General features: G+C 37.7%; 2 protein-coding genes across 3 annotated transcripts; one reads left to right on the top strand and one right to left on the bottom strand.

The window, feature by feature from the left end:
* Positions 1 to 13,512, top strand: LOC116289487 (protein DENND6A). Its single transcript, XM_031696430.2, has 23 exons — positions 1 to 160; positions 288 to 326; positions 1,404 to 1,446; positions 1,701 to 1,810; positions 2,313 to 2,393; positions 2,922 to 2,972; positions 3,092 to 3,146; positions 3,913 to 3,992; positions 4,282 to 4,356; positions 4,806 to 4,861; positions 5,264 to 5,324; positions 5,979 to 6,040; positions 6,638 to 6,733; positions 7,177 to 7,271; positions 7,709 to 7,771; positions 8,580 to 8,644; positions 9,120 to 9,152; positions 9,549 to 9,605; positions 9,693 to 9,746; positions 10,166 to 10,275; positions 10,834 to 10,936; positions 11,264 to 11,338; positions 11,829 to 13,512. The coding sequence occupies exons 1-23, from the start codon at positions 23 to 25 to the stop codon at positions 11,949 to 11,951; spliced, it is 1,725 nt and encodes a 574-aa protein (XP_031552290.2). The 5' UTR covers positions 1 to 22; the 3' UTR covers positions 11,952 to 13,512.
* LOC116289486 (polynucleotide 5'-hydroxyl-kinase NOL9) lies at positions 12,953 to 23,757 on the bottom strand. Of its 2 annotated transcripts, none has more exons than XM_031696429.2 (15): positions 23,452 to 23,757; positions 22,786 to 22,846; positions 21,804 to 22,139; positions 21,336 to 21,413; positions 20,590 to 20,695; positions 20,412 to 20,502; positions 19,445 to 19,542; positions 19,304 to 19,337; positions 18,373 to 18,515; positions 17,605 to 17,815; positions 16,989 to 17,111; positions 15,818 to 16,001; positions 14,957 to 15,101; positions 14,474 to 14,604; positions 12,953 to 13,999 (listed from the first exon to the last, which is right to left on the bottom strand). In XM_031696429.2, the coding sequence occupies exons 1-15, from the start codon at positions 23,706 to 23,708 to the stop codon at positions 13,871 to 13,873; spliced, it is 2,127 nt and encodes a 708-aa protein (XP_031552289.2). In that variant the 5' UTR covers positions 23,709 to 23,757; the 3' UTR covers positions 12,953 to 13,870. The 2 variants fall into 2 exon arrangements, with proteins under 2 accessions (XP_031552289.2, XP_031552288.2); XM_031696428.2 differs by having other exon boundaries at positions 16,989 to 17,117.
* Between the last annotated feature and the right edge of the window lie 410 nt (positions 23,758 to 24,167).

The raw sequence follows: 24,167 nt of genomic DNA on the forward strand, positions 1-24,167 counted from the left end.
AACAAGACCCAGTGTGAAAAACATGGCGGCCTCGAGTTTGGAGGAGGAAGAATATCTCTTCCCAAACGGGGCCCATGTTCTACCCTGGGATCGCTTTAGGCGTTGGATAACGTGTTTTTGTGTTGTGACGTTTGATATAGAAGTTGGACAAGCTATGGAAGTAAGTCAAGTGTCACAATTTTGGCTGGTTTTTGGTGTTGGGTACCCGCGGCGTGGTGTAAAAGTAGAAAATCCAGTTCACTTCCAGCATGTTTTCTTCTTATGAAACCCTTTATTTTCATCCCCAGATGGTCTACCCAAGCCATATCGAACTGACAGAAAAAGAGGTATGTTTTACGACGTATCTGTTGTGTAGCTAGGCTACAGGGAATTTTATTTCAACCTGTGGAGGATTTTATGAAGTATGATATTTCTAGAACATGTGTTGACGACTAGACTTGACCTGGGTGTCAAAAATTTTTTTGTGGTGTTTATAACGCTTGTATTCTAATCCCGAGTCATTCTAACTCATTATTTTTAATAGTGAAGGCTGTTGTACAGGCTTGTTGACTCCGATCTGTATTAATCATCATTGAATCCATGGTGTTTCTAGAAGGAAGTTCAAACATGATTATTTATCACATAAAGAAGTTTACACAAAGTCCATTCATTCCGATTCTTAGTAAGATCAGTCTAACATTTGTCCCTGATATCAAGATGTATGAATAAAACCCGATAGATTTAGATAATGAAACAAATTGAAAGAAATTTTCTGTAATTCGTATTATTAATAGAACAATCCGTACTTTAAATATTGAAAGTGCATACTTTTGTAACAATTTACGATAAATACGTTTCATGTTTTTTCCTTTTTTCTTATCATTTTCATTTTCCATAACATAAGCAAATTTTTCTTCAATTATTCGTTTTCATTAGTTTTTTTTAACTCCAGCCATAATATTTTTCACTGTTATAAATTTTGTTATAAATTTTGTTATAATTATATTCATATGTGTGTGCGAATTTTCTTATTTTAATATCTTTATATTACAGCTGCTGGATTAAACACTATTGCAATATTCAATTCATTATGCATGCTTTAATACATTACACCCTCCACTAACACACCATATATAATACTTATATAATGCGAACAAAAGTCAAATTGATAGATCATGATGATTAGGTCATATAGTAGTAGCACTATCTATTTAATGCAATTTTTATAAACATGCGAACTCTGTGTCTGCAAGCTGCATGTTGAAATTTGTTTTTTTGCTTCCGCCAGTCAAAAATATGAAAGGTACAAACAGATTGGGTTTGATTGATGGCAGCTAAAAACCAAATTTCAGCGTGCAGCTCACAGACACAGAGTTCGCATGTTTATGAAAATATTGCAGTAAACATTTTTTCCTTTTATACAGAAAACCAATATCTGCTACCTTGCCTTCCCAGACTCCAATTCAGGTACAGTATTTTGTTCCTCCTGGTTAGAATTTTAGTACACATTACTTACAGCATCAAAATACTATTTATTTCAATAGCTGTAGTGTGTTTTATTGTGCCTCATGTTTTTGTTAATGCCTCAAACATGTTGGCAATGACAAGCTAAGCTAATATAATTTCCAGTACATTCACAGAAATACCAGTAGATCTACAAAAGGTATTAACAGTGTGTATGCCACCGTTGCTATATTTATGAATTTTTTCATGTTTAATAGGGTGTATGGGAGACACAGAATTTCATTTTCGCATTCGATGTAGTCCGCAAACATCCTTAACAAGAAGCATTTGTGGAAAAGTTGAATCAGCTGTTCCATTAGAATTTCGGGTAGGTTATGTTGCTATATACATCGGAACAGTATTCTTGATTTAGTTTTATTTTATATTAATATCATAATGAAATCTTAATTTATTAGTTTTCTAGCTTAACCAAAGCTTAAATTGCCATTTTTATTATTCATGTGTCATTCTCTTGAGAATAAGATTCTTTGTTTGAGTCCTATTCATATCCATGTGTCTTCTGATGCATAACTATTAAGCAAAGAAATTATACTCGTATGAAATGGGATAACTTTGGTCAGGAATATATTAGGTCTGTTAAGAATATTTTGAAACAGTCCACTATGAAAAATATTTTAGCAGAAAGTGAGACTGGAGAAATAACACTCTTCTTGATGGAATTTGTGGTAGACAGTATATGTTTTGTAGTTTCCCGATATCGATATCTCCAGGCCTGAGATATGTTCTCTGAGCTTATTTATAGTAGCCCACAATATTGTTTCCCAATTTCAAGATTTTAAATCTGTTTTATTTATGTCTCATATTCCCAGGCTGATCTTGCCCATTATTATGGCTTTGTTTATTTTCGACAAGTAAAAGACCCTAGTATACAACGTGGTTATTTTCAAAAGGTATGGTGCTTGTTTATGAATTCAATAAGATGGGAATCTATAGGGTGGTGTATGTGTAGCAGCTACAGGGCTAAAAATAAAAGGCTGTTCATTGGACAAGAGTCTGGCCAGAACTGAAACTTGTTAGATCAAATCTAATTTGCCTTGCCAGTCGTAGCATTTTGACAGGTAAAGTTGAGTTAGAAACAGGCTTAGACAGCTCTAAAGCTTAAACTAATTTGGCCAGTCGACATGACCACAACAGAGTGGTGGTTATTTTAAACATTGAGCTAGTGACCTCCACGCACTTTCCTCTGCCAATGTCATGCAGATTTCATTTTGCCTAGACACAGCTTTTACATGTATGTAAGCATGCAGTTTACAGGGTCAACTGTTCTTTGATTCAAATTATTTTTCATGTTCTCTGGTGTTTCTCTTGAGTCCGACAATAATCAGCTCATCAAAAGCTATTTAATTTGTTACAGCATCTGTTTATTAACTTTTTAATTTGCTTGCAACAACTCATATTAAAATCGTTCCATTTTTCAGTCTTTAGTTCTAATTTCAAGATTGCCATACTTGAACCTGTTTAGTGAAGTGGTAAGTTGTAGTACCAGCAAATGAAAATAACTATGACTTTAAATTGTTATGCTTATCAGGATATAATAATTATACATGTATAACATGTGACTGACTTGAACTTATTTCATATTCCTTAGGTCAGAACCTTGGCTCCTGAATTTTTTGAAAATGGGCTACCATCGCTGGAAGCAGGTAATATATATATCCTACACTATCATTTCCTGTTGCAGGGCACAAAATTAATGCTCACAAACTCGCACGATGTATTTGTTTTTAGCAAATGACAAAGATGTAACTAGCTAAGTTTTGCAAGTAATGACCACTGCCCAGAAATTGAAGGACTAAAAAGTTTAGAACCCATATCAAGTAAAGCTTGTTATTAATTCATAACGTTCGATTGCTAGTGACTTTGAAATTTTTGCTAATGAGAACAAAACTTACTAGCAAGGTTTTGTTAATTTTGTGCCCTTTGTAGGAATATAAGGTTCCCTACTTTTAAAAATGTTTGATTTCAAACCTTTCATGTTATAAAACATCTCTATATAAATATACCTCTTAAATACAAACTACTAGCCAACCCTCCCCCCCCCCCCCCCCCCATCTCCCCTCTACTTGGCCTATATTTCATTGCCTGCTGTCTTCTAGTGTGGTTGGTCCTTGTAGTGTAGAATACCGAAGATGTGCAGTACGTGGGTTCAATTCCTGCCAAGGGCATTTGACATTTTTCTCTTATTAGAGTTTACTTTATTTATTATACTGAATGAACCATTATACTGAATGAACCATTTCTACACATCAGTACTAGTAGCAAGCCACATCCCATTCACTGTCTGTTACTTCCACTCTCTCCTACAAGCTCTTCCTCAAGACTGCATGGAGCTTATTTATGAACTAAACGTTATTAACAAACTGTTATTTTTTTTCCATAATTTACTGTACCAATTTATTGTTATTCCAGCGTGTAACAATATAGACCAGTGGCCAGAACCAGAGGCTGGCCATACCCTTCAACTACCCTTGCTGGGTAATGTCCTACAGGTATTTAGGACTTATCTTTTTCTAAAAACCTATTCTTTTTGATTTAATAAAAATTAAGCATTTTTTATGAAGGATGCAAAATAGGACATTTTTTAAATAGGTCATTAAAAAATTTTTTTTAAAGAAAAAATATGTAGTTTTTGATGCTGTTTTCTTACACTCCTTTACTAAAGCATACTGTATTTGTGCATGTGGTGTCGGCACTGTGCTCTATGCACTAATATACAACAGTCCTTAACCAATCAGAGCATATGTGTATTAACTGTAATTTGTTGAATAATTTTATTAGGTAAGAGTGCCGTCACGGAGTGATAAACCAGGTGCTGTATCTTCTCCTGATGGACCAATGAATATCAATCTTATGGTGAGTCTAGGCATGGATTACTTTGATATTGTAATTAAACAGCTGTTATACAACATTGGCCATCATCATAATATGACTGTAATGTGTCGCAGTAGATAATTTTATCACCGTAGGTGCAAAAGATAGTAGACTGACGTTTCGGACGTTAGTCCTTCGTCGGAGTCAATACTATGACTGTAATCATCATTCATCATATAATCATGACCATTACAATCATCATCATCTACCAACATGTTTTCCATCACCATCACCATTATCCTCAACATGAATATGTAGCCCCCAAGTGGATGTCCTCTGTAGGGGAGAGAGGTGGGGGGGGGGGGGGGTGGGTGAAGGGAGGAATCCAACCTAACCACCACTATCCTTGATAGGCTATTCACAAAATCCTTCAGGCATTCTTAAATACAATAATTCATGATTAACTACATTGAATATGACTGATTATGTAGACACCAATTCCAAGTCCAAAAGTTATCCCAACACTCAAGGAACCAGATACTTTAAGGTGAATAATATTGTTAAAATTTATTCAACTTTACTACTCTGAGCTGAACAGAAAGCCCTACAGGTCTAGAACCCAATTACAAGGCAACCGATAGATCGAATTAGAATTTGGAAGTCGATTTTTGTGGAGGGAAGAAAACTGGAGATCCCAGTGAAAAACCCTCAAAGCACAGGAGAGTCTTATTGTGAGAGGCGAGCGAGATTACTGCTGTGCTACCTCATCTTCCCAGTTACAGTATCTTTCTGTATAATATACTTTGCACAAATTCAGTGGTAACTCAATTACAGTTTTTGTAGTAAGAGCTTATTATATACAGAATAATAATAATAATAAAATAATATTTTAAACTAGTTTTTCAACCCAAATTAAAGTTATTTTTATTTATCTTTATTATATCATTAGGTTCCTTCAACCAGTTGTTGCTCACATTCATCTTCTCTGGGAGCTCGTTATTTGCAATGAGGTAATAGATTGCATTAAAAAATGTGCATGAGTACTGTGTGTAGTCCTAAGGGGGATTAGCAGGACACAAAAAAGGTGTTAGAAGTTGAATTACTCCTCAACATGTCTTGAGCGTTGTGCTGTTCCATGAGTACATCAATCCCACCTGCATACAACACCGTTGTCAATTTATATGTTATTTACCGGCCAGGAGGTCAGGATAGGGAAAAACTGTGCCCGAGGTCTTGAATATGCGGACCAAGGCCGTCCTATCCGGACCGACTATAGGACGGTAAATAATTTTTTTCTCCATATTTTTTTACTTGTTTTTGTAATTGTTTTGTTTTGTTGTTTAGCGGCGAAGGATACCGGACCACGAGCGCGGGCAAATACTTACAAAATACTGCCCGCTCAAGCAGACAATCAGAATGCACAATTTTTTAGGATACCGGACTGGAAAAAAATAAAAATAAATATTATTTTGGATAAGAATGACGAAATAGAAACTTGGGCACATGCTGTGAGGTCTCATAAAGCATGCACCTTAAGCAATCAGAATGCTAGATTTATGACAGTTATTTTATAAATTTAATGTTTTACGATTTTACCCATAGTTATATCAATTTTGTTCAACCACAGGATTCTTATTTGTTGATGTTTCTGATATATTTTTCAGCCCATCGTTGTCATGGCACCGACACCCAACATGTGCTCAAATACTGTTCAAGTTTTAGTCAAGTATGTTAGTTGCATGGTTCTCTTTAATATCAGTATTGGTCACAAATTTCTTGAAATTGGCCAAACGTACTCTTAATTATAAGGTTCAGGACTGGGCCAAGGAGAAATCCTCAGAGCAAGATCGTCTTGGTTTGTTCAGTAGTCCAATTTTGGCCCCCTCTCCTCCCCCATTATTTAACGAGGTCGTTTCGACTTTTCACTATGATCCGTCTACCCTGTAGCTTTGGCTTAAATACCAATGGAAGCCCTGCAGTCGCCACATGTAAATTGAGTTTGTTTCGAAGTGTTGTTCTCTCCTGTGCCACAACCTGGTTCTCCGATTTTCCTCCCTTCATAAAAATCAACAAAAGAGTTGTGTAGTGAATATTCGAATGTAGTAAGGAGTGTGTATGGAGGATACACAGCCCCACAAGCTTTTAGCTTTAAAGCCTACTGTGTATAAATAAAAAAGAGATTATTTATTTACCATCAAAATACGGTAATGATGGAGAGAGAGAAAGAGTAGTGTGTGAACAAAAGGCCCTCTTAGAAGTTATAACATTTTTCTCTTTTTTTTTTTTTCGTTTGTAAGCTTTTCCTTACATTTCTCTCTTTCAGTTTGATTTCACCCTTGCACTTCTGTTCGGACTATCGACCTTTCTTTACAATACATGACAGCGAGTTCAAGGAATACACCACAAGGACGCAAGCACCGTAAGATATAAAATCATATTTTAGACTTTAATTCTGTGAGGACGGCTTTCAGTTGGAAATAGTTTCCAGTTTGATAGGAAACTTGCAATGACAAATGCTTTTATAACATAGCAAAAGCGTCAAAAAATCTTTGTTAATCGAGAAAAAATTCAAAACATTTTTTTAACGAAATCTTCATGCCCCCTCCACCCTCCCCCCCCCCCTGAATTATCTAATTATACATCCCTTTCAACACTGCACGCTGCGGTACACTAAAATGGCTTCCTGTCTTGCAGTTCGTTATGTCATAACAGCGAAATAACTTAAATTTATTTAAATTTATTTGCGAAAAAAAAAAAGAGAATGGGACATTTCTTCACACAAACGTATGCGTCTCACATGGAAATCATTTTCTGTCTTCTAGCTTTTGTGTATTGACTCTTTGATTAATTATTATTCTTTAGACCCAGTGTAATTCTTGGAGTGACAAATCCTTTCTTCGCCAAAACGTTACAACACTGGCCTCATGTTGTTAGGATAGGAGAGATGTCAAATCTAGGTAAGAATTAATCTCGTCTTTTTATACAGTTCAGTCCCGATGCACTCAACATTTGTGTTCTCCGCTTGCAAGCTATGTCATTGCGGCCATGTTCGTGATATTTGACCATCCTTTATTAAGATGGGAAAGCCTCATTCATTGTATCTTTATGAATACATTACATCAACTGCTTGCTGCGTAGGCTCTCCCTTTTGAAAACCACCAACATGGCCGGGGGATGTAGCGCGCAAGTGAAAATAACAAGTTGAGTGCATTGGGACCATTTCCATTCTTCAGTGTTGAGATCTAAATTTTGGTTGGCCGTTGAAACACAACCGTCTAAAAGATGTTGAAGAAATCAGTGTTAAAACCTTTGTATAGAGCTAATATTTCAGCAGGTTTCGCGAAGATTTCATTTACTAAGGTAGTTTTTTGATGTTAAATTATCCTATTTTCAGTGGTATCCAGGAAATCCCCTTCTATTGGTCAAGCAAGTAAACGAAACTTGTCCTCAAAACCTGGCAAGTACTTCATTCCAAAGATTTAAACAATTCTTGAATTATCTGTGGATTTTTAAGTTCAGTTCGTCACTGAGATAGTCCTACGCATGCGTCCTTTGAGTTGTCACACAATGCTTGACTCGTGCGCGTTCCTTGACGACCCAAAGGACGCATGCGTAAGAGGCTACTACGGAAGCTGTCGAGGCTTGAGAACACAAACACGAAATTGCACGTCACTACACCTTGTTTCTACATCTCTTGCGCTCAAAAGTAGGAATAAAAATCTACTTGCGCACAACGGGTTTCGGCATTGGAACACAAACTGCAATATTGCTGTCAATGGCGTGATGTTGTGATCTGTGAAATACAATTTTCCGTGTACCGCTGGTCAGAAATCCGCGCAAGTGATCAGAGTAGCTTTCCTTAATTTATAGTTTTGTTGCATCAAAAGTTGCTTTGTGTGACATTCTTTGAAAACGGTCTCTCTTCTCCGCGTGTGCTCATAAAGCCTAAGCGGTTCGGGAACAACAGGCGGCCATAACATTTCTTTAGGTCTTCCTGGCCAATGCTGCATCTCTTATTTCCTCCGAACTTTGTGGTACATCCGGGTTGTTTATCTTTGCGATTGTTTGACGGTTGAGCAGTCGTCTTCCTCGCTCGTTGAGGCGGGACGTAGTTTATAGGATCTGATGGGACTCTCCGCACGCAGGCACCACGGTCACCACGAAATGACGTTGCGTGCATCAGTAGTACCGTGTGTCAGACTCTTGATATAGGTTATATCTAGTGTGAGTTAGTCCGCCATTACATCCTTTACTCCGAACTTTAGGTATCTACACCAAGTACAAACCGATGTTGAACCGTGATAAAACAATCCTAAGAAAACTAAGCAAGGTAATTCTAATGTATTTACTTATTTATAGCTATTGTACATTTTCTTTCACTCGCCCGCTTACCTACTCTACTGTCGCCGTCATGTGACTGCGCATTGCGTGACGGTACGTTATAAAATCTGCGGCGCTTACCATTTGCATCAATCCATCCGGTTGGAAATTCGTTTGCTATTGGTAAGAAAAGAGCGGGAAACTTTGACTTATGACAAATGGTACACGCGTCTACCGAAAGAACCGAAAAGAGCGGGAAACTTTGACTTATGACAAACGGTACACGCGTCTACCGGAAGAACAGAAAAGAGCGGGGAAGTAGATCACCTCAATGGAAAGTCCTAGTTATCCGGATTTTTTTACAATATACCCGCATTTCCGGTTTTTCCGGGTAAATGTTAAGCACCCCTGTCCTCGTCGTTAGTAACGAGGTGAACATCATCTTTACCAACCTTTGTTGTTAATATAATATCATTGTGTTTCAGGGTAACCATCCCAAGAGACCACCTGAAGTACAGGTTCGTTATACCTTCTCGTTCATTATAACTTACGTTACTCTTCGATTGTACGTTACGTCATCGCAGCCATGTTGGTGCCATTTAACAAAAGATTTCTCATAAGCGTTCAATGTTAACGGCACCACAATGGACGCCATTATTTTGTCTTTTGACTCTCTTGGGAATACTTGCAACCTATCAATACCTTTTTGTTCGTTATACCTTTTCCGATTTGAACCAGCTACTTTTTAAGGATTTCAGGGGCCCTACAGTCTATCAAGTTTAGATTGATTCACTTGCCTAATCAGAATCGTGTAATACTATAAACTTTAACGAGAAATTTTATACCAGGTTTGAACCTTAAAATTTTTTAATTTTTTGGATTGAAATTTTTATTTTCTCTTATTTTATTCGCAGAATGCCATTCTTCGACGTCATATGATTGAGTTGACGCAAAGTTTCATGATTCCTCTGGTGAGATACTCTTTTGTTCGTTAGTTCGTTTACTACAGATTGTTTGTTTGTCTCTACTTGACTTAAGTTTGTTCTATTGTTTCCCAGGAGCGGTATGTTGCAAGTCTGATGCCCCTTCAAAAAAGTATTTCCCCGTGGAAAGTAAGTAAAGTAGAAAATCATCTGCGTTATGATAATGATAATCATCACATCATCATAATTATTATCAAAAACAGTACTAGCACAACCATTATCATTTTTACGCTTGTCGTTTATCATCTTCATCAATAGCACGTCCTCATCACACACCATTATCATCATCGCCATCATCACTATGATGACGATCAGATCATCACCTCCATCACCAATATCATCATCACCACCTCCACTATCATTACAGACCATCGTCATCACCATACCGTTATCAACACCACCATCATCACCATCATCACTACCATCACCGCCACCATCACCACCACCACCATCACCATCATCATCATCATCACCATCACCGCCACCATCACCACCACCACCATCATCATCATATTCTGATAACGTCAACTGATCTCCCATACTTTTAGCGCCCACCAAGACTAAAGAACTTTGATATCGAGGAGTTCATTGAAACATTAAACGATTATGGACCTCAGCTCACCTCCAAACACAAGGGCAACTGGATTCTACTGTACAGGTAATTGTGAATTCAAACTTTATTTTATTTTTATCCATTTGTATTAAAGTCTCCTTCTTCTTGATGGATGTCCGTTTAGAAGGCGTGGCATCAAAAGGGCCGCCACTTCGTTTTCTTTTTGTTTTACTCCGCTTCTATGGACTACTTTTCAACGATACAAATCCAAGATGGCTGCCGTATCGTCGAAGTAGTTGTTCATTGTCAGTCGATTTATTGGTTTCTCTCTAGTTCGAGTTGTCCTCTCTGGTTTCCTAGGCTTTATTCAATGTTACATGGCAACTACTAGTCTCCCCCACAGCCGCTTTCAGTGTCATCACGCAACGCTTTCTCAGGGGAGAAAGCGTTGCGTGACGACACTGAAAGCGGCTGTGGGGGAGACTGGGCAACTACTCGATCTGCACATTGAATAATTTCGAATTACTTTCATATTTTTTATTATATTTTGTATCAGTGTTACAGCGCGTTCAATCTGTACTCAAAAGTTCCCAGCAAAACAATTTTTAGTTTTCACTTGTTGGAATAAATTTTAAGTGTGTGTTAATTACTTTATATTTCCAGAAAGTTTTTTAAGAGTCCAAACTTCGAGGGATGGCTCTATCATCGACAACACGAAATAGTCCAGAAACTGAAACTTCTTCATTTAGAAGCGTTAGGAAATGCGGTAAGTCAAACCACAGGTAGCCCATCTTATTTAAATATCAAGTTGTTGTTTTTCGAAATACATTTAACACCCGTAATTTAAAAGAAGATATAACTAGCTAAAAACTAGTGTGAGCTGCGTCGGTGTTTCTAGTGAAACAGTAATGATGAAAAGGTAAATTATACACCGTGAAAAGATGAAAAAACGTACTGACGTTTCGGACGCTAGTCCTCGTCGGAGTAAATACGTGCGTAATTTAAAAGTATTAGCCTAATTTTATGTTTTCGCCAATTTCAACGAATCAGAGTATTTTTCTTCACTTATTTGTCGTTGTTGTTGTCTTGTCAGGATGTGTTGTCATGGATACAAGGAAAGTCAGAAGTAGAAGTGGTCGATCTGTACCTTCAGATCAAAGAGAAACTCGTAAGTGAGCGGTAGTTTCAATTTATATCCGGTCGTTTTGCGCGGCCTTATCACTGTTATCAGTAGCATCTATATCATTGACGTATGATGTTGTTTTATTTACAATAATATTTAAACAGGATGCTGATTCACTTACAGTGATTTTCAAGAAGGTCCTGTAAAACAAATAATATGTAACAAAATTGAGTTATGAAAAGAAAAAAAAAAAAAAAAGACGAAATACAAAATTGATAAACGCATAAAATTACATGTTTTGGAAAGCTTCAAAGAAATTGGATTTAAACTGAGAAATCTTAGAGCAACTTTTGATATGATAGTTGGGAGGGCATCCAAATTTCCTATCAAGTTTTGACGCTTTTGTGCCTCAATCGAAATTTCCTTTTCTTTCCTTCCTTTTTCGATTCTTAGCTTCCCTTCCCTTTTTTCCCCTTTTCTTGCTGCGACCAAATGTGAAGTTAATTGAAGCTCAAAATCTCCTCTGTTGTTGCAGGCCCATATCAACTCGTTTTATCCTCCAGTAAGCGAAGAAACAAAGACCCAACTACGACAACACTTGAAAACCATCTCCGATACATTCCCATCAGACTTGAAGTTCGTACTGACAAACAGCTGACAAGCATGCAGCGTGGAACACAAGAAACCCCGGGCAGGTTTGCTGTAAGGGTCCTTTATCGAGGTTCACAACAAAGCAAAACGTTTTTAAGATAGTAACGTTAGTCAGTCCGAGGTTAAGGAAAAAATGGGTCAAGTTGACTTGCATCGTAAGATTGCTTTTCCAAAATGGCGTCCATTTCGTCTCCTGAAACAGTCCCACACCGAGTACCATACAGTGTCAACTACCCAGATTTTTTTCTCGATCTCGGAATGGTTAGTAAACAAGACACGGAGAAAAGGTTTTCCGTTGTTTCATTTAAAAAAAGGATGACAAACATTGCTAAAGATTAACTTTCAGAATTTTTTAAAGTGATGATTTGAAGGGTCAAAGTGCTGGACGCCTCGGCCCAGTTCTGTACAGAATCTTTCTCGAGGTCTTATTTTGATGTTCTAATTTTTTGCAATTTTAAATTTCATACACATACAATGCTTTGAAAATGAGTTGAATGAAAATGATAGGAATTTAATCAGATATGATTTTCTTATTTTAATTTTAGCTTTTTTTGTCGTTGGCAAATATAGTAGAATTGAGTTAGAGTGAAGTCATTAAACCCGTGCAATAGATATTAGACTAATACACTATAGTAGACCCCAATTCCATTGTCTTCTTTTGTGTCTATTTGACTATTACACGTTGACTAGCATTTTTTATTTCACGGGTTAAATGCCTTCGCTCTATCTGTTGTCATTAGAAAGTAATATAATTATGATTCTCTTCAAGGAAAGAAGCATTATTTTTTATATTTATGGCGAAAATTTAAAAAAATATCATTCAAATTAAAAAATTTTTTTTGTTAAAATTGATAATTTAGACAATTATGTCCTACCATGCATGTATTATAACACGCAAAGACACCTGGGATAGTTTGGGGATTTATTTCGAATAGCAAGTAGTTCAATTTGGAGGACAAAACAATAGGTTTCCAATTCTGAGGAGATTAAACCTCTTGTTTTATTCTCCAAATTGAACTGCTTTGACGTCACTTGCAAGGGGTCTTTACAGTAACAGGTCACATGATACTTTCCCGCCATATTAGTTACAATAGGGACTTTAAGATTTGCAAAATCGGTCTTCCCTGTGGATGAGTTGACTTCACTGACAATGTTTCGGATGAAATCTCCAATGAACAGAACCCCAAAGAGAAATGATTTACACTTCCGGACGACGTCGCCGTAGTGGATTTTGCAAATCTTAAAGTCCCTAATATCGTGACCTGCCAGCTCATCCTCCTTGGTTAAGGCAGATTAAAACTAGGAACATATTCATCCTGCAAGGATTTGTGGGAAGGTATCTTGTAATGCAAAGTGGCGGTCGTGTTTTTATGAACTTAAAAAAATCAGAATTGAAATATTAGTCATCCTTAATTAACTCGAGTAAAGCGCGGGAACGATAAACCTAGGGTGACATCGTTATATATTATATACAGATTTATTATTAGCTCAACCATTCACTGTTATTCTGTTTTTTAAACCTTACCATTCCTAATGTACATATTAAAAAAAATACCATACCGAAACAATGTTATCCATGAGTTGCACCCATTTAGCTAGTCTCCTACGCATTAGTTATTAGTGTTTTTGCGCAACGCTCGTTCCCCTAAGTAGGAAAGTGAGTGTTGCGTTATGACACTTATAGCGCCTGCGCAGGAAACTACCACTCATTTAACGAATCATTACGCGATCCAGTCAAGAGAGAGAGAGTAAGAGAAAGGGAGAGAAAAAAACAAAGAAACTAAAATCTTTTAAGAAAAAGGAAGGAAGGAATAAATAAAAAGAAAAAAAAGAAAGAAAAGAGGCAAGAGGGAGACAATGACGAACTGCAGGTTTTGAGAAGATGCTCACTCTCGTTTTTATGAACATGTATCCAATAGTTATTTTCTACGTCTTGGGTGTGGCAGGCGAGTTGAGCTGTTTCCTTTGTAAGTTATACCGAACCTTTCTCACTCCAGCTCCCTTGATGTCGTAGGAGAACTCGGACGAAACGTAAGGAGAACCTGGACGCCTCTCCTTTAAGAAATACACAAAATACGTCAATGTTACGAAGCCAAAGGTGCATGACTTTTATCTTCTTTATCCCTCCACACGTGATACTGAATCCAGGAATCGAACACGAGACCCCAGAGGTGAGAGATGAGTGTACAACCACCCTTAATAGGCCCTTTGCAGTTAACGGTCACGTGTCTGTACTGGTGAGCAAAATTTCTTATTTTATTTTAAATTGGTGATTCTTTTTAGCTACTTGTAAAGAACTGAATGAAACGATGTGTATCCAGTGTGTTACGAAATGCAGTTTTATTACGATCTCTCGAAGCATGTTGTAGAAATGTTGTTTGCTCACCAGTATATTTCACCCATGGGAATCAAGATGTTTATCTATTTGCTCTCAGTGAATTGATCAGCACGTGATTGCTGAGCCTATTCCCTTTGTCCCTGCATTCATTGGTCGGGGTTACGCATGCCTCTCGAGGTAATGGTCTTTACCTTCAGTAACAGTGTAGCTGGTATTTCCAGGTTTCCCTTGAGTAACGTGTTCACTCGTTGCAGTTGATCGAGAGGTACTGGGGTCAGGATGTAGAACAGTTTGTTGTTCGGATCGATATTACGCACCATGCCTACAAGTGAAAAAGAGTATAATATAGAACATTTTCCGTTTAGGTTTAAAAACCTAAACACGCGGGATGCTGATAGAACAGTGGAGAAGAGTAGGGAACCTTTAAATACTCTTAGAACGGATCACTGATGGACAGAAGGGAATATCTCACAAGAGGGGCGTAGGCAGGGGCCTATCCCCTGGAAAGTCCTGGCTATGCCTCTGCACACGGCATCGTCGAACTCCTATCCTTGCTTAACCAGCTCAGTAGATTTAGCCTCTAACTTTGTCTGGGCAACCGAATATATGGTCTATAAGAAAGCCGAGAACGCTTTGCTCCTCTCTAGGTATTAATCGATAAAGTTAGAGCCTACCTAATCCAACACATTCGATAATGGGTGTGTCCTTGAAGAACTTTGGAAGATCACTCCTGCCTTCATGGGTTTCAGGTGCATTGGGCGACACTGCTAAACCCACAACACTAGCATTCAAAGAGACGAGGACTTGACTTCTTGGTACCTAGAAATATCAAACCCACCATTCATAAGTATAAATTACTTGGGTACGTCATAGCCGCTTTGTTGGTTGACGATAACAAAGAATTCCTCTCTAGCTTCTCTTGTCAGATCAACCAGTATAGCAACTGTTTCAATTCATCGTTACTTATACCTTAAGGGATTTTGAGTCGTGGTTGAACCCCAAGAATTTGTTTCCACAGCCCTATATGCAGCAAGATATACCTTCCTATATTGCTTTCTCTTGACCTTAGGAAAGGTGAATACACCGATCCCGCGTTCATTGTTCTACCGCACTAGCTACTGTTGCTACGTCGGGCAAGCTAAAATGTGTTTTTGATATACAGCATGGAAAAGACACTGATTGATGAAACTCGTAAATGTCTGTCTTAGAAACAATGAAGTCTAGAGGTACGTTATAAGAAAAATATTGATAACTACTAAAAGAGATTAGGAATTCCTAAACTAAAACCCTAAACTTAACCACTCAGTCACGAAGTGAATTCGCTTGGCTGCTCTTCTTTTTTTGTCATATTCAAAACGACGCTTCATTACTGTATGCCCAAAAATATTTATCATAGTACAATATATGCTATCTTAGGGCACGACTACTAGACGAATGAATTTGCAAATCGAAATTTGAATTTGAACACGAAGTTACTCCCGGACATTCTGTATTCCATTGCAAAAACTACCCATTTTTTGGGTGGACAATCTCACCTCAGTATGCATCATGTGTACAGCCACGTTACTCCAAGAGACTCTGTAAGGCTTGCACTCCATCAATGACATGCTAGTCTTTGACATGCCATCGGTATTGTTATTTGTTGCACAAGACCCTAGGATTTGACTGAAATAGGCCAACAAGTCCATAGTGCGATGGTCAGATGCTTTGAACTTTGGCCTGAAAACACATTTGCAAAATAAGGGTTTTTTCATGAATACCCAAAGTTGTGTAATACAGAATGTAATACAGAAGGTAATAAAGAATGTAGTGGTAGTGCGTGAGGGAGTGATGGATGTAAAATATTTTTTCCCCTTTTTTGTGTGGCTGGCACCAAAGAAGGTGTTTAAAACAGATTTCGTAGGACTGTAAAAAAAACTCACGATACGAATCGTGACGATGCATTATTGTCACCGTGCCGTGTGCATGTATCAACAGTAATACTGCGCGCTGCGATTCAATTCCGTACCGTGACCGTGCCAGGTATACGTGTGAGTGATTTTCATTGGGTGAACAGTGATCCTCGTGCTTTGATTGGTTTACAGGATATCTTCAATTCCGTACCGTGACCGTGCCAGGTATACGTGTGAGTGATTTTCATTGGGTGAACAGTGATCCTCTTGCTTTGATTGGTTTACAGGATATCTTCAATTCCGTACCGTGACCGTGCCAGGTATACGTGTGAGTGATTTTCATTGGGTGAACAGTGATCCTCTTGCTTTGATTGGTTTACATAAGTCTTCAATTCCATACCGTGACCGTGCCGGGTACCACGCCATTGACCAGTCATATTAAAGCTACTGTAATCTTTTACAATTGGGTACGCTGTGCATGGGTTGCATTAGGATTTTTCAATCCGGTTCCTGTAACCCATAAACCTTGCGCAAATAGTTTGGGCCCTAATTTGCATCAATCAAATGCTTTCTCCTTAATAGACCTATCCCGAATTCGCTTGACTGGTCACGAAACAATGGTTTCAAGTCGAGGTTGAACTTGTTGAATAAAAGAATCAAGTTCAGTCTCGACTTCAAACCAATGTTTCGTGGTCAGTCAAGGGAATTCGGGAAAGGTCTATTGGGGAGTTTATTTTAGGAGATCACAAGTTTATTGATCCTCAGCAGTTACTGTAGAAATAAGCGTTTAAAGGAATATTACATAGTTACTGACCATGATGTTTGATCATCTTCTGAACACGCTGTCAGGTGGAAGATTTTGGGGTGGTGGGATGGCTGGTTAGTGTCTTGACTCAGAAGAGATGCTGTTATAGCTGGATTAACGTCTCTGTTGTCACTGTTGCTGAGAAAGCAATGAAATTAATAAATTGATGGACGAATGGATGGAAGGAAAAACAGATGGACGAATGGATGGAAGGAAACAAGGAAGGAGGCAAGGGAGGGAGGGAGGGGGAAGAAGGAAGGAAGGAAGGAAGGAAGGAAGGAAGGAAGGAAGGAAAGAATTAAGAAGCAATGAAAAAGGAAAGAAAGATGGTAGCGGGCAGACGGATAGATGGATGGACAGGTGGGCGGACGGACGGACGGACGGACGGACGGACGGACGGACAGACAGACGGACAGGCAGACAGACGAACGGATGGGTGGGTGGGTGGTAGGGAGGAAGAAGGGAAGGAAGGAAAGAAGAGAGGAAAAGAAAGAAACATGGATGGATAGGTGGAAAGTTGGATGCATTAATAAACGAAAGAGTAAACAAAAGACAATGCTATCATATTTAGCAACAAAAAAAAAACAAAAAAAAAACACACCATTGTCTTTGACCAGAAGCATACCTTAAGTCATTAACAAGATCATCTAGTAATATCTTCCCAGCCTGGTATTTCCCTTCCATACATGTAGGATACACCCATCCTGGTGATGTGTCCAGGAAATCCCTGGTAATGGTTGGTAGGTTTTTGGTGGTTTGTGTAGAAGAGTTAATCTGTATGATATGTGTTGGGTGAGTTATATGTATGACATCCATTAACAATGCTATACCCATTCCTGGAATAAAGAATAATGAAAAATAATTAATAATGCAGAGTGGACAAACAAACCATGAACTCTTGGACTTTTTGTCAGGTCATTACTTTTTCAAACCCTCCAAAATGAAGCAATGAGTTCAAATACACTGAGCAATCTTATTTCTTACACTAAAACTTATGTGCAATTGATTGGCTCAAGGGATGATTTAAAGTGTTCATTTTAAAAAGTGACAAAAAAGGAAGGGGTAATAGGAACTCAATACCCTTCTTAACTGGGAATCATGAGTGGTGTAGGCCTCACCTAATTGTATTTACCACTCTATGCTGGACTGGAAAACCTAACAGGTTTTGCAACCACTTGATAACGCTACCGGTAGATTGGATTAGAATTTAAAAGTTGATTTTTTGTGGAGAGAAGAAAAACTAGAGAATGTGGAGAAAAAACCAAGCCTGGCAATAATCTAACCTGGGTCGCCTTGGTGAGAGGTTAGTGCTTTCACAGCTAAGCCAGTACCTGCACTTTTCGATAATGGACCTTTTGGGTTAATGTTTATATGGTTAAAGTTTATACGATACCTTTGACCCATCCCTGGGTATTGACCACAAGTGGTATATTTTTACCCTCATACTTTTCTTCATAGTACTGATACAGATGATTTATGCTGTTGATGTACAGGTTGGGATTATCTTTAGGTGAGACATCCCCAAAGAAGTGTGCTCTGAAAGATTGAATTATTCATCCAGATCATAAAGAATGATTGCAGATATTATAGTTATTAGCAGTTTCAGAACCTGTTGCCCTAATAGCCTCACTTGAAACGAATTAACACCACTAAATAAATAAATAAATCCCTTTTATTTAAGTGTCTAGTCGTTCTAGCGCTTTCGCACTAATTAGGGACACTTTTCACTCACACGCACTTACCACTTCATTCAATATTCTATGCACACAACGCTCAACTCACATGTTGATTTTTACGGAGGGAGGAAATCGGAGAACTTGGAGAAAACCCTTATACCATAGGAAAGAACAACACATCAAACAAACTCAATTCACATGTGGCGACCGCAGGGCTCGAACCAGCGACCCGACCCGTTGGACTCACAGCGGTGAAAGACAAAGCGTTAGCCGCAAACGCCACCCATGCTACCCAGTAGTACAATAGTACAATACCCAATAGTACAGATTTAGTTGTAGCAGCAACTGCAATAACAGGCTTTATTATATGACCGTGAATCTTAGAGCCTGGACACTAGCAAATCGAGCAATCTGATTGGATAGATCGCATCGCGGACTGGTCTAGATTCTCCGGTATTAACCGGTCCGATCGCATATTAATCTTACGGTGAAAACATTTTCTCCTTTTCAATGAAAAGTGGTCATATAATAAAACTCTTATCAACCGAGTTTGGTCGGTCTGTACGGGATAATCTAGACCTCCCGCTTGGTTAATAAGATCTAAATATTGCAAACACTATATCAATAAAACAGATAATCAGTCTTTACCTCTCTGGCCATTTTAAGTGGGTGATTGGTGGACCTAAAGAAATGAAAGATGTTCTTTCATTACACTCACATATATGACCCAATGTTATTGAGTTGGGCTAGAAACAAGTGTCAACTATTAGCAGAGTATAGAGTACATACCTAGAAGTGGTGCTGTGACATGATTTAAAGATAAAATGGCTGGGGGAGTGAATTCAGTCTGACCTACATCACACTCTAGATAACACACCTCACTGAAACTAAAGCAAAAAAACTGGGCTAAGATTCTTATTTTCAAGGTAATGACATACAGTCTGAAATGGTGAAACTTCTCCCCAGACTAACTCATTTATTACTTAAACAGAGATAACTGTATCGCCTAAGATTTTTACAATTCATACATGTCCCAAATCTCAGTAGGATATTGCAAAAAAACGTTTTTGATCCTATCATTGCTTTTGAACTATGGTACCTATTTAGCTTAATTTGTAACTTATTACTGTTACTTTCAAAACGAAAAGCTGACAAGATGCTAAAATACAGCAGAGTCCCATTTTTCTTGAACCACTTATATCTTACTGTGTTACATGCCAAACGACTTTTTGATTCAAATTGTTCTTTTTACTGCTAACCAATTATGTTTTGTCGCTTTACTTTGATGTTTCGATATTGTTACATCGATGTACAAACTCTGCCTATCAAAAAATCAAGGTGAAATGCTGATATCTAATTGGTTAGCAATAAAGAGCACTTTTTTAACTTGTCAAAAAGTTGTCAAAAAGATTGAAAAAGAAATCAAAAACTTCACAGTACGACGTGTAGGCTGCATCCTGTGGACCTGTAACTACTACAATGTTACCCTGGATATCGTGATGCCCTTGTTATTTTGAACCTTTACCCTGGTTTGTTGAATACTCCATTTTAGAACTCTCTGTTGCTCAAGGTTAGCCTCATTTATATGCATAATATTCCTGCATTCCAGTGTGTTTTTATTGTTAACGTTGTGCATTTTTTACTTTGCCATTTGTATTTGTGAATATTTAGACACTGATTTGAGGTTAACCCTGAGTAAATGAGTCTGTAATCAAGGAACACAGCATTGATTTAGAACTCGAAAATGGTCTATTACCTGTTCAATAAATTATTGATCACATATCTTGCAAAGGAAGATTTGCCAACACCTTTACCTCCACATACGAGAATGCACTGACATCTACGCCCTGTTAGATTGGTAATTTAGATGCAAATGTTAATTCAAATGTATCCAAAATCAATAGTGCTTTTATAAATCATTTATTATCACTAACCACTCTCTATAGAAGAGGTCCTTGGTGATTCGGTAATGCTATTCATGATATCAATCCATTTATCTGGCTCTTTGTATACTGGAAATCTATCTGACTTTGCATCAACCTAAGAAAACAAATTATTAATCTAGCTCATCATGAGGGATGGATGAATGGATGGATAGGTGTAGGTGGATTGGATGGATGGAATGGATGGATGGATGGATGGATGGATGGATGGATGGATGGATAGGTGAAGGTGGATTGGATGGATGGATGGATGGATGGAATGGATGGATGGATGGATGGATGGATAAGTGTAGGTGGATTGGATGGATGGAATGGATGGATGGATGGATGGAATGGATGGATGGATGGATGGATGGATGGATAAGTAGGAGGATGGGATGGATGGGATGGATGGATGGATGGATGGGATGGATTGATTGATGGGATGGAATGATGGATGGAATGGATGGGTGGGATGGATGGGTGGATGGGATGAATAGGTGGGTGGATTGGATGGATGGATAGGATGGATGGATGGTACGATGGATTGGATAGTTGAGTGGATGGATGGATGGATGGGTGGGATGGATGGGATGGATGGATGGGTGGATATATGGATGGATGGATGTGTGGATATCATGGATGCGTTGATGGGACGGATGGGTGGATGAATCAATAAATGGACAGATATACAGTTGTATAAACAAATGTTTTCATAACAAACTGTACATGTTACATAATCTTCTTCTATAACCTACCAACATAAACCCAAGAGGTGATGTCACTTTATGGATATATTTTTCATCCTTATTTAAGTCCCCATTATCATCACCATCCTAGGAAAAAACAATTCACAAAAACTGTCAATCAAATTTAAAGTCAGATTGTAAACCTAGATTTATTTCCTATGGAAATAAAATCGCCAACCATCCTCTCTATCAGCTTCTTCCCAAAGCTGGTAACTTTAATTTAGTTAAAGCATTTATAATACACTTAACAAAATTACTCGATTCAGATTGGACAAGAGGAGTACAATTAAATCCCAAATTATACTCTGTAGAGTCCCGATTGTTGAGTGACAAAAACAAAAAAATCGCACAATCTTCTTGTACAATTCAGAATTCATAGATACTCATTATGTTTTAAAAGTTCTTAAATTCAAAATATAGATTAAAATAAATTCCGAATTGTACTCAAGATCATGCGATTTTTCTATACTAACAAACCTTTACAGTATCATAGCAATCTTCATATTCTTTAAACTGACACACAAAGTCAGTTTCCACAGATTCTGTTTTGGTCATGAGTACAACACTGGAGGCTTTCTGTGCTCTTGCAATAGCTGTCTTTTTAACTTGTTGGCTCTGAGCACCCACCAAATCTTTAATGACTGTTTGTGTCATTTGGGTTTCTTCAGCTGTGTTACATTCCTTGATCGTCAGCAGACTTGAGTAATTTGGGGAAAATAGACATATCTGCTGGCCTGTGTTCATTTTGTAACCCATGACATCAACAGCTCCCTGTAACAGCTTTATTGATACTTTTCCTTGAACTGCTACAGCCTAGGGATTAAAATAGGTGTTAATGGATTATTAGACTCTGGTTTGGACAGAAGCGATTGTTATATAGAATGGATCATAATTAGCAATATTATTATTCCCCGAAGGCTAAGTGAATATCGGGGAATATTTACCAAGATGCGAGTCTTCAAGTGGTGAGGTAAATATTCTCCATATTCACTGAGCCTGAGGCGAATAATTGTTTTAGCATATACCAACTTGTCTACAGAGAAACTTATTTTTATATACAATGATTCAATAAAAACAAACAAACAGCAACTTTAAGTTTGCGTGACAAATTCACGCAAAATCTTTAGCAAAATTTTTAGCAAAACTTTTAGGCCATACTTTGTTGCCTTTTTAGTATTGATAGGAATGGCAATTACTTTCATTGTTTCAATTTCCTCATCGGAAATTGTAGCAAAACGATTGCCGGCAGATGCCATTTTGTTGCCGACTCAATATTCCGAGATTCAAAGGTGAATATCGTACAATATTTGAAAACCAAATATTTGAACCCAGCACTGTCATGCTTGCAGCACTGTCACAATCATATGGCATGTCATATCTATACTGCAAATTAAACCCTGAATGAATTAAATATCATTTTTATGAGTATGGGAAATTGAGCTTTTTCCAGCCTACTGACCTGACTTCTTTTCATGAACAAAAGACATGAACCTTTACCATTTTGACCTAAAGATAAAATACTGGGGGAAAAATAAATTATAGTCAGTGACCTAACATATATCTTGCATCCTAGGTCACGCCATTTTATACATGATGTACACACATCCCTGTAGTCAAAACGAGTGATAAAATATATTCATTAATTTATTTATAGAGAGGGTTTATTTTTACTTCTACAAAAATACATAAAATTTCAAGGAAAAATGCAACTAAATAGACAGTCAAACTCAAAGCCAAGAGAAAATTTTAGCTCTTGCCAATGTACGCACATCTCTGTAGGTAAAATAATTTAGTAAAAATGTAAACGTTGGCAACTAGTCTATTTGAAAGCAAGATACTTTTCTGATCCACAAAATGTTATTATTGCTGGTTGAATTGTCCCTTATAACAGTTTCGCCATCAAGGTAACCGTGCAAGTGCATCGAAGGGAGAACAGCTGTGACTTTGCGACGACAGAGACCTTTTTTTAAAAACGCCTTTTTAAACACCCAATTATTTACATGTCCCTGCAAGGTCACCGCTGTTATCGCTTTGATGCACAGACACAGTTACCTTTCAAGATGGCGCAGAGAACTGTGAAGGGCAATATTGTGTTCGATATTTGTCATCAAGATAACAAACTTACCTTTTATCATCTAGTCTATTGTTTTCTCCTTCTTCTTTCTTTCTAGTTTTCTTATTTTCTGTTTTCTCGACTAACTTGGGTTCATTTTTATTTGCAGTTATTTTTCTATGTTTTACTCCACGTGTGTTCCCAACAACAACAACATCTTTCGAGCCTTTACTCAGCTTTCTTTTCCGAATTGCTTTAACACTTCCCTCCATAACGTCTAGCAAACCTTTGCGCAAGCTTTTTATAAGAAATCTTCCCAATTTTTTCATTTTCTGGCTATAAATCTGGGAATATCTTCAAAACCTATCGCGTCCGCCATTTTGGATTTCTGCTTTGATCCAGTCTTTCGCGGTTATTTTTTGTCACAGGAAGACCGAGTTTACTTGACAATCATTCTTTTCCATTCGCTTACTCATTCATTGTTTATTTATTTTTTATCCCAATCATTTGGGAAAATGGAAGTTTTTAAAGGCAAAAAAAGATCAAATAAAATTTCCGTCTTTCAAAAGTACAGGAAGGAACAACTTTCGGAAATGGTTTCCTGTTGTTACGCAGCTGTATCACCCGGCCAGAAAAGCTAAAAATAGATACCTGTGACGTAGCAGATACGTCATCAAGTGATTAAATGATCAATTAAAAGGAAGAAGCATTCCGGGATGGGCTGAACAGTTTACAAGCTTGATGCTTCTAAATCAACTTGTTAACAAGTCTGTTTATCTGGAGATCAG

The sequence above is a fragment of the Actinia tenebrosa genome, unplaced genomic scaffold (genome assembly GCF_029948245.1).
Source record: "Actinia tenebrosa isolate PJP-AT-01 unplaced genomic scaffold, QUT_ActTen_1.0 PGA_scaffold3__52_contigs__length_22856419, whole genome shotgun sequence".
NCBI lineage: Eukaryota > Metazoa > Cnidaria > Anthozoa > Actiniaria > Actiniidae > Actinia > Actinia tenebrosa.